Source organism: Lonchura striata, chromosome 14 (genome assembly GCF_046129695.1).
Source record: "Lonchura striata isolate bLonStr1 chromosome 14, bLonStr1.mat, whole genome shotgun sequence".
Classification (NCBI taxonomy): domain Eukaryota; kingdom Metazoa; phylum Chordata; class Aves; order Passeriformes; family Estrildidae; genus Lonchura; species Lonchura striata.
This window is the reverse complement of record NC_134616.1, coordinates 19064516-19076765: the sequence shown is the minus strand read 5'-3', so window position 1 is coordinate 19076765 and position 12250 is coordinate 19064516. Positions and strand designations below refer to the sequence as shown.

Genomic DNA, 12250 nt, shown 5'->3' with positions numbered 1-12250 from the left:
ACAAGCTGCTCTCTAAGCTTCAGCATACAGCTGGTGAGGTTTGTCCTCTCTTCTGTATTTCTTAGATTGTTACAAATTGGCGAGAAGATCAGTACCAAGATGACTGCAAAGCCAAGCAGCTGATGCATGAGGCCTTGAAATTGCGGCTGAATTTGGTGAGCAGTTGCAGCAAAAGAGCTTAACCATCTGGGGTGAAGAGTTGTCTGCCTTTTTTTTCCTTTGGAACAAGCACACACTACAGGGTCTATATATGTCCTGAGGCAAGGAAGTAGGAGAGATATTTGTGCTGCTTCTTGGTCTTGGGCCCTGAGTAGAACAGGGTGCATGAATAAACTCCCTTGCTCTGTTTCATCAGGATGAAATCCAGAGACTTGGTCTCTTTTGTAGATGTGCCTTCCCTTTGAATGCCTTTGCAGCCCACAGCAGTACTACTTGCATCTGAGGTTTGGCTGCTGACAGCATTCTCCCTCAGCTCTCAGTAGGAATTAAGCTCCTTTAAACTCCGGTTTAAGCTTCTTTCTCACTTCAGAATCGCAGTGGTTTTTGATGTCCTTGTGACTAAATTCTATTTCTCTGCCAGGTGGGAGGAATGTTTGACACAGTCCAACGCAGTACTCAACAGACAACTGAATGGGCCGTGCTTCTCCTGGACATCATCAGCAGTGGCACCGTGGACATGCAGTCAAACAAGTAACTTGGAGTCTGATTTCTGCTCTATACACTTCCCAAGGGAGGCAGTTGTTAGCATGGCCCTGTTTCTCATGGGAACTGGCTGTTTCTCTAGATGATCTGTCAGAAGTGACAGCTGAAAGAGACTTCAGAGTAATAGCAGGCTACAACTTAGATCCTGATAGCCAAGTACATTCTGTCATATTCAGAACAAACTTGGCTTTTCCAGATGCAGAGATATGCAGGGGAGAGCTGAGTCTGCTTTTTAGAGATGCTGAATGGATACAGAGGAGTCCAGTCTTAATCTGTGATACTGCACCTAACTCAAGTGGGAGTAGAACTCAAGTGTGGTATATAAGGAAAATGAGGATTAGTGTGGGAGGTTATTCTGAAGACTGATACTTCTAAATGTGGGTGGAAGTCTTGACAATCTAATAGTGTTTGGTGTTGCAACGATGGCAGAGGCTTTTTATCAGCTTTTCAGGTGACTGACCTTTCTGCTCTCACCAACAGTGAGCTCTTCACCACCGTGCTGGACATGCTGAGTGTTCTCATCAATGGCACCCTGGCTGCTGATATGTCCAGCATCTCTCAGGGCAGCATGGAGGAGAACAAGCGTGCATACATGAATCTTGTCAAGAAACTCAGGGTGAGGGACACCAGGCCCTGTATGGGGACCAGAGCATGCTGTGTTGTTGTTGTTCAGCTGTGCAGATTTACCTGTGTCTCATGAACAGTACCTGTCCTGTTTCTGCTGTTTAGATGAAGTAGTAAGGGTGGCCCCTATGACTCTGTAGGCCTGAAGGGTATAAAGGTGAGAAGTAGTGCAGGGATGGAGGCCAAAACCAGAAGAGGCATAGGTGGGTTTTAGATGTTTTTTTTTTCCTGAAAAATTCTTCAAGTCCTCTTTGTTCCACTTGTGCAGAAGGAGCTGGGAGACCGTCAGTCTGACAGCCTGGAGAAAGTGCGACAGCTACTACCACTTCCCAAGCAAACCCGAGATGTCATCACCTGTGAACCTCAGGGATCCCTCATTGACACTAAAGGCAATAAAATAGCTGGCTTTGATTCCATCTTCAAGAAGGAGGTAAGTTAAGCAGTTTTGTCTGTATCACAGCTCCTGAGTGCAGGTGTCACCTTGTCCTCTGATGCCTTAAGTCTGCACAGCTTTGGAGGCATCTGTATGCAGTGCCTCATTCCTAGCCTCATTCCCTGTTTCTCTTCCTTGAAGTGACTGGCTGCACGCATAACCATGTCCAAAAAGGGCAAAGACAGAGTGTTAATGCTTGGTGATAGCATGCTGCTGTGACCTGAGATGTTAACTAAATTTGGGAGTTGTATTTATGGTTATATGAAGTGTAAAAAGAAACACATAATCCATGTCACATAAGTTAATGGCAGAACCAATGTGCAGGGGGCAGACAAAGATGGAATGCAGGAGACTACATAGTTGATGAAGGCTTTTAGAAGTGACTGCTTTGCCACCTGGAGGAGCCAGGATTCAGACTGTTTACTGAGAGATCTGAATTAAAGCCTGACAAAAGCACAGAGTTACCTGTACCCTTGTAGGAGCAGCAACAGGGACTTGAAGGTTCTTATCTCTTTTGCTTTAAAGGGTTTGCAAGTCTCTACAAAGCAGAAGATATCTCCTTGGGATCTTTTTGAGGGTTTGAAGCACTCAGCCCCACTCTCCTGGGGATGGTTTGGGACAGTCCGGGTGGATCGCAAGGTGTCCAGGTTTGAGGAGCAGCAGAGGCTTCTTCTGTACCACACACACCTGAAACCCAAGCCCCGCAGTTACTACCTGGAGCCTTTGCCACTGCCTCCTGAAGAGGAAGAGCCTCCTACACCTGTGGCTTTAGAGCCAGAGAAGAAAACTGCTGAACCAGCCAAGGCTGATAAAACAAGCTCCAATCCTGCCGCCTCCACTGAGGAACGCAAGAAAAAACAGAGCAAAACCAAGAAACGCAACCAGTCTGCCAGCAAAACTGAGGTAATGGAGTGTCCAGCAGCTCTGGATGTCCCGTGTCCACTATTCCTAGTCACAAAACGCTCCCTAGAGTCTTCCTGAGGAGCCTGAGGGTGGTGAAGATGTGATGTGTTTTTCTCTCAGCTGGGAGTACTGGAGCTTTATCCTGCTGTCTCTAGCTTGGGGCAAGGCAAATGCTTTCTTAATCCCTGATGGAAGGAAAGGAGTCTGCCCAGCTCAGATAACATGCTTGGCTTCCTCCTGTGGACTTTTAAACCCTTTAATAGTCTTCCTCCATTCACGAATTCCCAGTGCACATTGATCTTTCTTACCGCTTTGTCTTTGCAGGACTTTGTGTTGGGCCCTAGCCGAGGGGTTTCATATGGAGTCGGCATGCCTACAGATCTCTTGCATCACCAGTCAGGAAGCACCATGTCAAGGCTGGCATATGGGCAATCACCAGTGGGTCTCTATGCCCAGAATCAGCCTCTTCCAGCAGGTAGGTGCACCAGAGAGCCAAAAATATTTCACCTCTTTGGGGACCTTTTCTGTGAGATGGTCCTGTTCAGGACCCTTCACTTTCTCCTTTTGCTTGTCACGTCTAGGTGCAATGATGAATGGTCATTGTGGAGCTCTGAGGTGCAGCAATAGCCATGACTGCTCTGTCTGTTTCTCTTCCTCTTGCAGGTGGCCCTCGCCTGGATACATCCTACAGGCCGGTACGCATGCCACTGGGAAAACTGGTTCAGAGTCGCCCTCCCTACAGTGGTGTGCTGCCTCCAGGGATGGGGAGCATGATGGGCATTGACCCCTCCTACAAGCCAGCAGTGTACAGGCAGCAGCCTCCAGTGTCCCAAGGACAGATACTGAGGCAGCAGCTGCAAGCAAAGTTGGTAAGTCAGAGCTGTGCTCTTGCTGTCGTTGACTCCACAGTATAGCATGGCCAGGCTGTTTGATGCTGTCCCTTTTACCCAGAACTGCCCAACTCTCTATCTGCTCTTGAAATAATGTTGTTTCTTGTGTCTGTTCCTCTGATGCCACCTGCTTTGTGGGCCCATGCCACTAACAGTTGTAGGAGGTTGTCACAGGATGACCCCTGGGGGAATGAGAGGTGCATGTCCTGGCTGGGGCTGGCAGACTTTTTTAGTGGCCTATTTGTCCCAGGTCAGGGTGAGACAGAAGTCATGAGCATGTGCCTGCTGTACAGCAACCTTGTAGGTTAGGCAGTGAAGCCACAGTGAAGTCTGGTTTAGTGGCAGCTGCTGAGAAGAGAGCAGCATGTTCCTACCCTTTGGAGATGTTGGAAAAAGCATTTCTCTCTTGCCTTCCAGCAGGGCCAGGGCATAATGGGCCAGCAGCCCGTGCGCCAAATGGCTCCAACCCCGTCTTATGGAGCACTGCAGCCCTCCCAGGTAAGTGGCAGTGACTGCAGGTAGGGTTGGAATCTGGCTTCGGCACAGGGCAGCAGCCTTGCTGCTAAACCCTGGAAGCTCTTGGCTCCTCTTTCTAATGAGCTTCCCTGTGACACTATTTATAGGAGGCTGATCTCCTATGTTCTGTATTCCTTTTCATCCTGTGACTAAAAAAGGCCTTTTTCTTTCATTTCAGGGTTACACTCCTTATGTCTCCCACATAGGCCTTCAGCAGCACCCCTCTCAGTCAGGCACGATGGTACCTCCTACCTATTCTGGTCAGCCCTATCAGAATTCCCACCCCAGCTCTAATCCTGCTCTAGTGGATCCTGTTAGACAGATGCAGCAGAGACCAAGTGGCTACGTGCACCAGCAGGCCCCTGGCTATGGGCACACCTTGACCAACACACAGAGGTACCTTCTGCCCTATGGGATGTTAATAAGCTCTAGTTCATTAAGGGTTTCCCTGTTCTGCTCTCAAAACTCTAATAGCAAACTGTGAAAACCCTGTTCTCCATGCTGTACTTTGCTTCCTCAGAGAAACATCTTTATCCAGCTTTCTATCCAGGGGAGAAACAGAGATAGGATGAAATTTGGAAATGCTAGTTGTAGGCAGGAAACTGTTACTAGACAGAGAAAGATGGCATAGAAAAATATGAGGAAAAATTACACAGGAAAGTCATAGTTCTGGTTTTAAATCTAACCAGCAGATCACCATCAAAGGGCTAAATCTGAGATTTCCATTGTTCTTGAGCAGGAATAAATCCACCCAGAAAGCCATGCAGAACAGTGGGATGGTGACTGTTTCTTAGGGCTTCTAGAAAAGCAGGTTGTATTAAGCCCTTGAGAGGCTCTCATGTCCCTCACCTTTCTGCAGAGACAGCATGGATTGTAGGGGGCTGTTTGGGCTGTCTCATTGATGTCAGAAGTTGTTTGGATTAAAGAAAGCTGGCTGCCTGTGAATCCTTTACTCCATGAGCTTGTCCTTTCCTCTTGCAGGTTTCCTCATCAGTCAATACAGCAGACCCCCATGATGAGTGGGATGAACCATTTGGGTCCACAGGGAGTCCCCTCAGGAATTCGACCCAGCCAGATCCTTCCTGACCAACAGCAGCAGCAGTACCTGAGGCAACAGCAGCAACAACAGATGCTGAGGGTGAGTGGCTCCTGACAGGAGGAAGGCTGCTGGAGCTGGAGGGGGCTTGCCCAGTGCTGCTTACCTCTGCTTCTCTGTGTCAGGAAGGATGTCACTCTGTTGGAGGCTGTCTGTGGTAATTTGCTAGGCAATTCTCCCTTAGAGCTGGCCACTCCTGATGGAGATTCCTGCTTCACTGCCTTGTGCCAGTCACCCAGCATGAGCTAAGTCTGTTCAGTCCTTGGCCTGTGTCCCACCTCGTCCTGCTCCAGCTGAGCCAGTAACTGCAGAAAGTTAGCTGTTGTGCAAGTGTGGCAGGAGCTAGAAACAAAGTGAAAAGCCCCCTATCTACAAAAGAGTTGTTCAAGGTCATCTTCAGGGTCATATCTGTATTTCTCAAAATCAAAATAAGTGTTTGCTACAGTTTCCATTGGCAAAAAATCTGGGATGAATCAGTCCTTATATTCTTACTTCTTACAGCAGATGGTGAAAAATGATCCAAAGCCAACTGTTAGACCCAGCTCTCTAGGTACAAAGATCACAAGGCATGAGTCAACAGACATGGGTATTCCATGGATTTGCATTATGATCTTATGAATACTAAATTCTTACACAAAATAAATATATATTTCTAGAAATTTTAGAAATGTATTGAATTGTCAGAGAAACACAAATAATATAATTGGTGAATCCAATACCTTATGACAAGGCCTAGCAAACCTGTGGAATATGGGGAGACTTTACATGGCACAGAGTGCTGAGTCTTTTTGTTCAGAGAGCGGCCTGAGCGAGACAGTGGTTCCTGCAGAGAGCTGCAGTCAGCAGTATCTGAGAATTGCTGCCTCGCACTGGACAAGAGAACTGCCTCTGGCATGGTCAGCAGCTTAGTCCTTTTGATAAGTAGCACCCCCTGACTATTCTCTTTGAGTTTCTTTTAGCATTCCCCATCACTCATATTTAGAAGAACATGCCTCAGACAAATTGCTAACACTTCTCCTAGCTCAGTAACTTAATGAATACCTTCAGCTTTTAGCTGACTTTGCTTGGCTGCTTAAAAAACCCGCAAAGGTGGTGTGCCCAAGCTATCCCATTAGTGGGACTCCTGCTGTGTTACCTGAGGTGTGCCTGGTGCTGGAGCTGGCTTTCATGATGCAGTGGCTTGTGGAAAGGTTGGGTGGCCTTTTGATGTGTCTTACATGGGTTGGTAGACAGCTGCTGCAAGAAGGTAGGACTTGAAGCTGGATATCCTGGCTCATTTAGTCAGTCATCTGCTTTTCTGTGTAGCCAGGTTGCAGCAGCTGTGTCAGGAACCTGTGACCAAACTGGTGTAAGTTGGAAGGCTGTTCTAGAAACTTGCTCCCTCTGAATTTGAATCCTTGATCCAATGTGTTCATAACTGGCTCTTGTAAGAATTATTATTGTCCACTGTGTCCTGTTTACTGGCTGTTCTTTCTCACTGTTATTTGCCCAATGTTCATTGCTAGAGAGCACTTGCAGCTTCCAAAGGTCAGGGTTTTCTAACCTTCTTTCATAAGACACTGTTCCTTCTCCTGATTGTATTTTTGTTTGTTTTCTGAGTCTGCTCAAGGCTTGAACCTTGTCCTTTTGAGCCAGTGATTGGAACTGTACCTACCGTCACCACGTTTGGTTTCTTATGATAACATTAGTATTTTTTATTTCAGCTAGGAATATTTTTTTTATCTAGAGAGTTAAAAACTGGATTGACATATGAGAGAATTGTCTGAAAATTAGGAGAAATGAAAAACCGTGAGATTTCTGGGTATGTTCTGACTCCAACACACTGAATATTCTTCTCAGCATAAGTAATTCTGTAAACATTTGGTTTTGAGCACTGAATCCAGTTTTATCCACATCCTTTATTGAAGTGTAACACCAGCTGTTGTGAGTGGCAGGGAAGGGCAGCAAGATAGATTGAAGAGTTGGGGGACATGACTGAGAAGGAAAGGCTGAAATAGCTGGATGTGTTGCATTAGAGAGACAAAGACAACAGGAGAGATAAGTCTCCAAATTTTTAATCTTATAAAGAAAGAAAAAAACCCTTTATCTCTTCTTATCCCTAGGCTGTCAGACCAGAAATGGCCTTAAAACACAACACGTGAAATTCAGGGTAGAGATTAGGAAAAACTCCAGTAGTAGGAGTAGCTGACCTGGAGTGGATTGTGTAAGGAGATTACAGGAGCTTTGTTGCTACCTCTGAAAAGAATCTGAGAATGAGTCAGGCAAATACTCATTATTCATTATTGCTGATCTTAACCAGGAGGAAAAAGATGAACCAGCCAGCCTTTTGAATCCTTAGTTTTCTATTCTTGCACCTTGTTTGCTCCTAGTAATGACCAGTAGAATTAGGGTTCTCTTCCTGTTGTCTGTCAATACCTCATCTTGCAGAAAACTTTGTTGCTGTCCCTCTATTTCTTGCCACTTCTCAGCCTGGGGTGGAGTCCTGGTGAAATTTGTGTAATTTAGGTACCTGTAAGGAAAATGGTGCATGAGGTGTTTTACTCCATGGAACTCCTTAAGCCCTCGGTGTACCCCAGTGCTGTGTGCATTGCCCTGATGGTCCCTTCTCTTTTGTCTTCGCAGCAGCAGCAGCAACAGCAGCAGCAGCAACAACAGCAACAGCAGCAACAGCAGCAGCAGCCCCAGCCACCGCAGCCCCAGCCCCAGCAGCAGCCCCAGGTGTCCACAGTGCCTCAGCCCCAGGCGCAGGGCCAGCCCCCAGGGCTGGGGATGCAGGCTCTTCCCCCCCAGCAGCCCATTGTGAGTGTTCCCTCGGAGGCACAGGGACGTGACAGTCCAGCACAGATCCAGCAGTGCATCCTCCCCTTTCTGCCTCCCTGAGCTTCCCAGGGCCTGTGTGAATGCTGAGGCTGCCAGCCAGGTGGTGTGGCTATAACTGTGTTTCTCTCTTTACAGTTCCAGCGCCAGGGCCTTCAGCAGACACAGCAGCAGCAGCAAACAGCTGCTCTGGTTCGACAGCTTCAGCAGCAGCTTTCCAGTAAGCCTGAGTATTCTAGATCCTCTTGCTAGTCTCCTCCCTGCTGTTTTCTATTGGAGGTACTCTGGTGTAGAGAAGTAAGGCCGAGCCAGACTGTCTGTCTGAGGACATAAATTACACTGGCAGGGAGGTGGCATCAGGACTTAGAGCTATCAGCCCAAGGGGGAACAGCAGCAGGGAGGGCAGTGCTTGCCAGCTTGTGAGCAACCTTCCAGACCTTCCTCCTGCTGCCTGCAGAGGGACAAGGGAGCTGAGTCTTTGTAGGGATTGCCACACAGCTTTCCTGAAAGGATCCAGTATGCAGCTTTAAAATAATCTGGGGGTATTTTCTCTGCTGCAGGTGACCTGTGAGGGGCACAGGGAGGCTGTAATCCTGGAGCAGTCACTTGGTGGATGACCCAGAGACATTGTGGTCATGTTGTGAGGCAGACAAGACTTCTTGGAGGCAGGAGGAGTACTCTAGAAAGTGTAGCTGCATGCTTGCTGTCTTTGTGGTGGTTACAGCAGGGTAATGGCATAGATGTTCTTCAGTCTGGCAATGTATTTCTATAGTCTGTATTGAATTACTAGCTGGAGGATCACAATACAGAATTCAGGGTCTGTGCTGTTCCCTTCTGAATTGCCCGTTGTCATTGTCTTCTGTCACATTACTGGCTTTTCTGCTGTAAAAATGGTGGAAATGCTATGAAAATGCTCAGAAATTGACAGCACAGTTGATAGTTTTTTTGTTTTATTTTGCACTGAGACTGATCTGGTAATGTGTGGAGTGGGGAACTTGGAAACCGTGCTTATACTTGTTCCTGATGGAAAATTCTTAGTCCTTGTGGCCAAAAACCTCCCTAAACCAGGTTTTAATGTGCTAAGCTTACTACTAGCCTGATTCACAAACAATAAGTCTGTGCCAAAGGATCTCAGCTGGGAGATTCAAATATAGGAAGACCTTGTATAGGAATCTGGATACAGTAAAACAGCCATATTTTTGTAGCCTTTCTGTACAGCAAATTGAGCTGTTGTATCTGGAATGGGTGTGTGGGTCCCATGCAGCCTTGTGTCAGCATTCAGCTTCCATGCTGCCTCCATGGGTTTGTACCACCTCCCCCTGGAAGCATCTGGAGTTCTCATTTGTAGTATTAGGGATGGAGTGGAAAGCAGGAAGGTAAACCAAAACCAGCCTGCATAGGAGTGGGACAAGAGTCTTTTGGGCCCAGGATAGGCTGCCTAGGATACACTCATCTCCTTTTACTTTAGTGGCTTAGGATCACATATGCTGATGTTGATGTTCAGGAAAAAGAATGACATAATTTTATGTATCGGACAGTACTCATATATAGTGTAAATCACAAAACAGCAGTCCCAGCAGTTTGGAAGTTCTTGAGGTTCTTGAATGTAACTTTACCATGTTTCGTGCCTTTGTGGCATCTGGAAGTCCTTTGGGCCTGTACAGTGATACTGGCAGGAAGCCAGGGAAATTTTCTCTGAAACCTTTGGTTTCTGGGAGTGCTTTAGGATGAGTGACACTAAGTAGCTCAGCAGCTTGTATGGCTGCGGAAATTGTGTCATTTTATAGAGCTGACTTTCTTTCAAAATCAGAAATAATTAGTCCATAAACATCCTCCCACCTACTTGCCACCTTTCATGGCTTTCTTATGGTCCTCCAATTCCACCATGAGGGATGGAGAGATTTTCCCTGGAAACTTCAGGATCAGGGCAAGACTGTATCTCTCTCTTCCTGAAAGAATGAGAGATCCTGGCTGTGCTGCTGCTCAAAGGCTCAGGCAGATCTTCAGCACAGGGAGTACCATAGTGGTTATATTTTCCTTCTCATGGCCTGTGACACTCCTCATGCTGCACTGGTGATGTGGGGAGGGGGATCTCTTTTCTAAAGTAGACCTTGTGACTCTTTAACTCTGTCTTGACCTCAACAGATACACAGACACAGCAGAACAACAACCCATTTGGACGCTACTGACCTGTGGCACTTCAGCCTGATTCAGGAGGGAGAGACATCACTGTGGATGGATACAGCCTCTTCAGCCTGACCCACACTCTGGGGCAGCCCTCACCCTGTGTCCTTGTGCCCCCAGTGCTGCTGCTATCTGTCCCACAGGGAGATGCCAGGAGGAGCATTTTATTGTACAGAGAAAGTGTTTTTACTATCCAATTTCTACAAATGTTTATGGAGATCCCTTGTGGCCGATAGTCTCCCTTCCCACTTTGGTTTCAGTTTTTACTCAGTTTTTAGTATTTTTGTTAAAATTATGATTAAGACATTGTAAAATTTTGTACTTTATTTATACCAGATGAACTCCATACTGCAGACATTCTCAGATGAATACAGAGAGCTTACTTTGCAAACTGAGTGTGTATTCAGAGCCTGCCTTTCCTCCTCAGCACTCCTCCCAGTACAGCCCAGCAGCACCCTCCACACATGGTCTTCATCTCTTCCTCAATAGAACTAATGTCTGCATTTTTAGCTTTTGTGAAGGCTAAACAATTTTGTTTGGGAAGGAAAGCTCTTCCCTGTTTATTTCATAAGCTGATGTTCACATACTTGCAAATGTTTGTGCAAGCTTTGTAGGATTTTTATGTTGATTAAGGGCTTTACTGGTAGTCGTGTTGCATGCTCTGCCAGGACACCGGTATAAAGGGAAGAGGGGGTTCTCTTGCAGGGTAGTTCTGAGCTCTAACGAGCCCAGCTCCCTCCACCACAGCACTTAAAGAGATGCTCAAGCTCCTTTCCTCTGCAGTCTAGGAGGAGCTGCAGACAGTGCACTCACAGTGCTGCTTGCTTCTCATCACAGCACGGTTTGGCTGATAAGCACCAAGGCTCCTCTGTTAGCTCTTTCCTGACAGCCAGGGTGCTTTTTCTGCATGGGAAATGTGCATTCTGAACTTCTGCCCTGCTTAGTGCAGCCTGCTGGCATGAGGTCTGATCTTGGTGCTTGCTATTCCTGCTGTCTGTTGAAGCTGGAAGCCACTAGCACCTCTCTTGGGTTCTTCCTCAGGAGTTGAACCTATGGTCCCTGTGGTAGCTTTCCTTCTGTCCCATTTGTGTGGGATAGGGTGAGACCACGCGGACTCAGCAAGGAGCTGCAGCTGATTTTCATTTGAGGGCAAATAGTTCTGGAGGGTGGGCCACTGCATGAAGGCAAGCTCAGGGAACTGTGAGGGCTGGCAGTGCCCCTTGTCCTCATTGATGGGCCAGTGTCTGCTGTTCCAAGAACTGAAGCTTGAGCCCTTTCCTCCTCGGGAGCACGTGTGAAGCTGCTCTCTGGGCTTGCTTGGCGCTACACCCTCTCTGCCCTGCTTGTCCCCAAACACCTGCGCCTATGCCAGACTCTTGCCGTGTGGCTGCAGGACCATTGGAAGGTGTTGCTGGCCAGGCCTGATGAAAGGGGCTCAGTTGTTCGTGAGGACAGGGGCTTGCTCCCTCAGTGCATCCCTGCTTGTTGCCTTCCGTGCAGATCAGACTGGGGTGCAGCCCTGTGCTGGCTGTTGCATTCCCCATCGTCTCCCCCCTGACCCGAAGGCTGCTCTTTGCAGGGAATCTGCTTGCCGGCAGCCCGTGCTCGGTGACCCAGAGCTGGAAGCCCTGCTCCTGGCCGCGGCTGTGTTCGGGCCGCCCTGCTCGGAGGGACCGGTGCCTGCGGCCGGAGGACTCTGTTCCCCGCATCGTGCCGGGGGCGCGGCCACTGCCCGGGGACACTGGGCACTGTCTCTGCCCACAACGTGCCCCTCTTCCTCGTGTGTGCGGTCATGGCTGCCAGCCCCCTCCTCTGCCGGCCCTGGGCGGCAGCTGAGCCTGCGCCAAGCGGCGTCTCGGATGCTCCTTCTGCATCGCTGCCGCGCCGGGGGTGGGAGCGGGGCGGCTCTGCAGCAGCCGGAGCGGGCCGGGAGGCAGCACGGCCGTGCTGGCTGCACCGGGCTGCGCTGGGGTGACCCGTGCACAGCGGGAGTGCTGCAGTGCGAGAACACCGAGTCGGATGCTGGCCTGCTACGGGCTCTAAGGGAGGGATCTGGTGGAAGCATCCCAGGAGCCGCCCTGCCTT

General features: G+C 48.4%; 1 protein-coding gene across 2 annotated transcripts in view; it reads left to right on the top strand.

Moving 5' to 3' along the window:
* Positions 1-10560, top strand: part of MED12 (mediator complex subunit 12) — a 36067-nt gene extending 25507 nt beyond the window's left edge. Inside the window, exons 32-44 of one of the 2 annotated variants that reach the window (XM_077786604.1) lie at positions 66-155; positions 581-690; positions 1183-1318; positions 1595-1756; positions 2285-2662; positions 2987-3137; positions 3326-3531; positions 3970-4050; positions 4247-4464; positions 5050-5206; positions 7790-7963; positions 8120-8201; positions 10127-10560. In XM_077786604.1, the coding sequence (XP_077642730.1) occupies positions 66-155; positions 581-690; positions 1183-1318; positions 1595-1756; positions 2285-2662; positions 2987-3137; positions 3326-3531; positions 3970-4050; positions 4247-4464; positions 5050-5206; positions 7790-7963; positions 8120-8201; positions 10127-10170 (1989 nt within the window). In that variant the 3' untranslated portion in view covers positions 10171-10560. Of the gene's footprint in view, positions 1-65; positions 156-580; positions 691-1182; positions 1319-1594; positions 1757-2284; positions 2663-2986; positions 3138-3325; positions 3532-3969; positions 4051-4246; positions 4465-5049; positions 5207-7786; positions 7964-8119; positions 8202-10126 lie in introns of both variants that reach the window. The other variant, XM_021534559.2, reaches the window with a different exon arrangement.
* The last annotated feature ends 1690 nt before the right edge of the window (positions 10561-12250 follow it).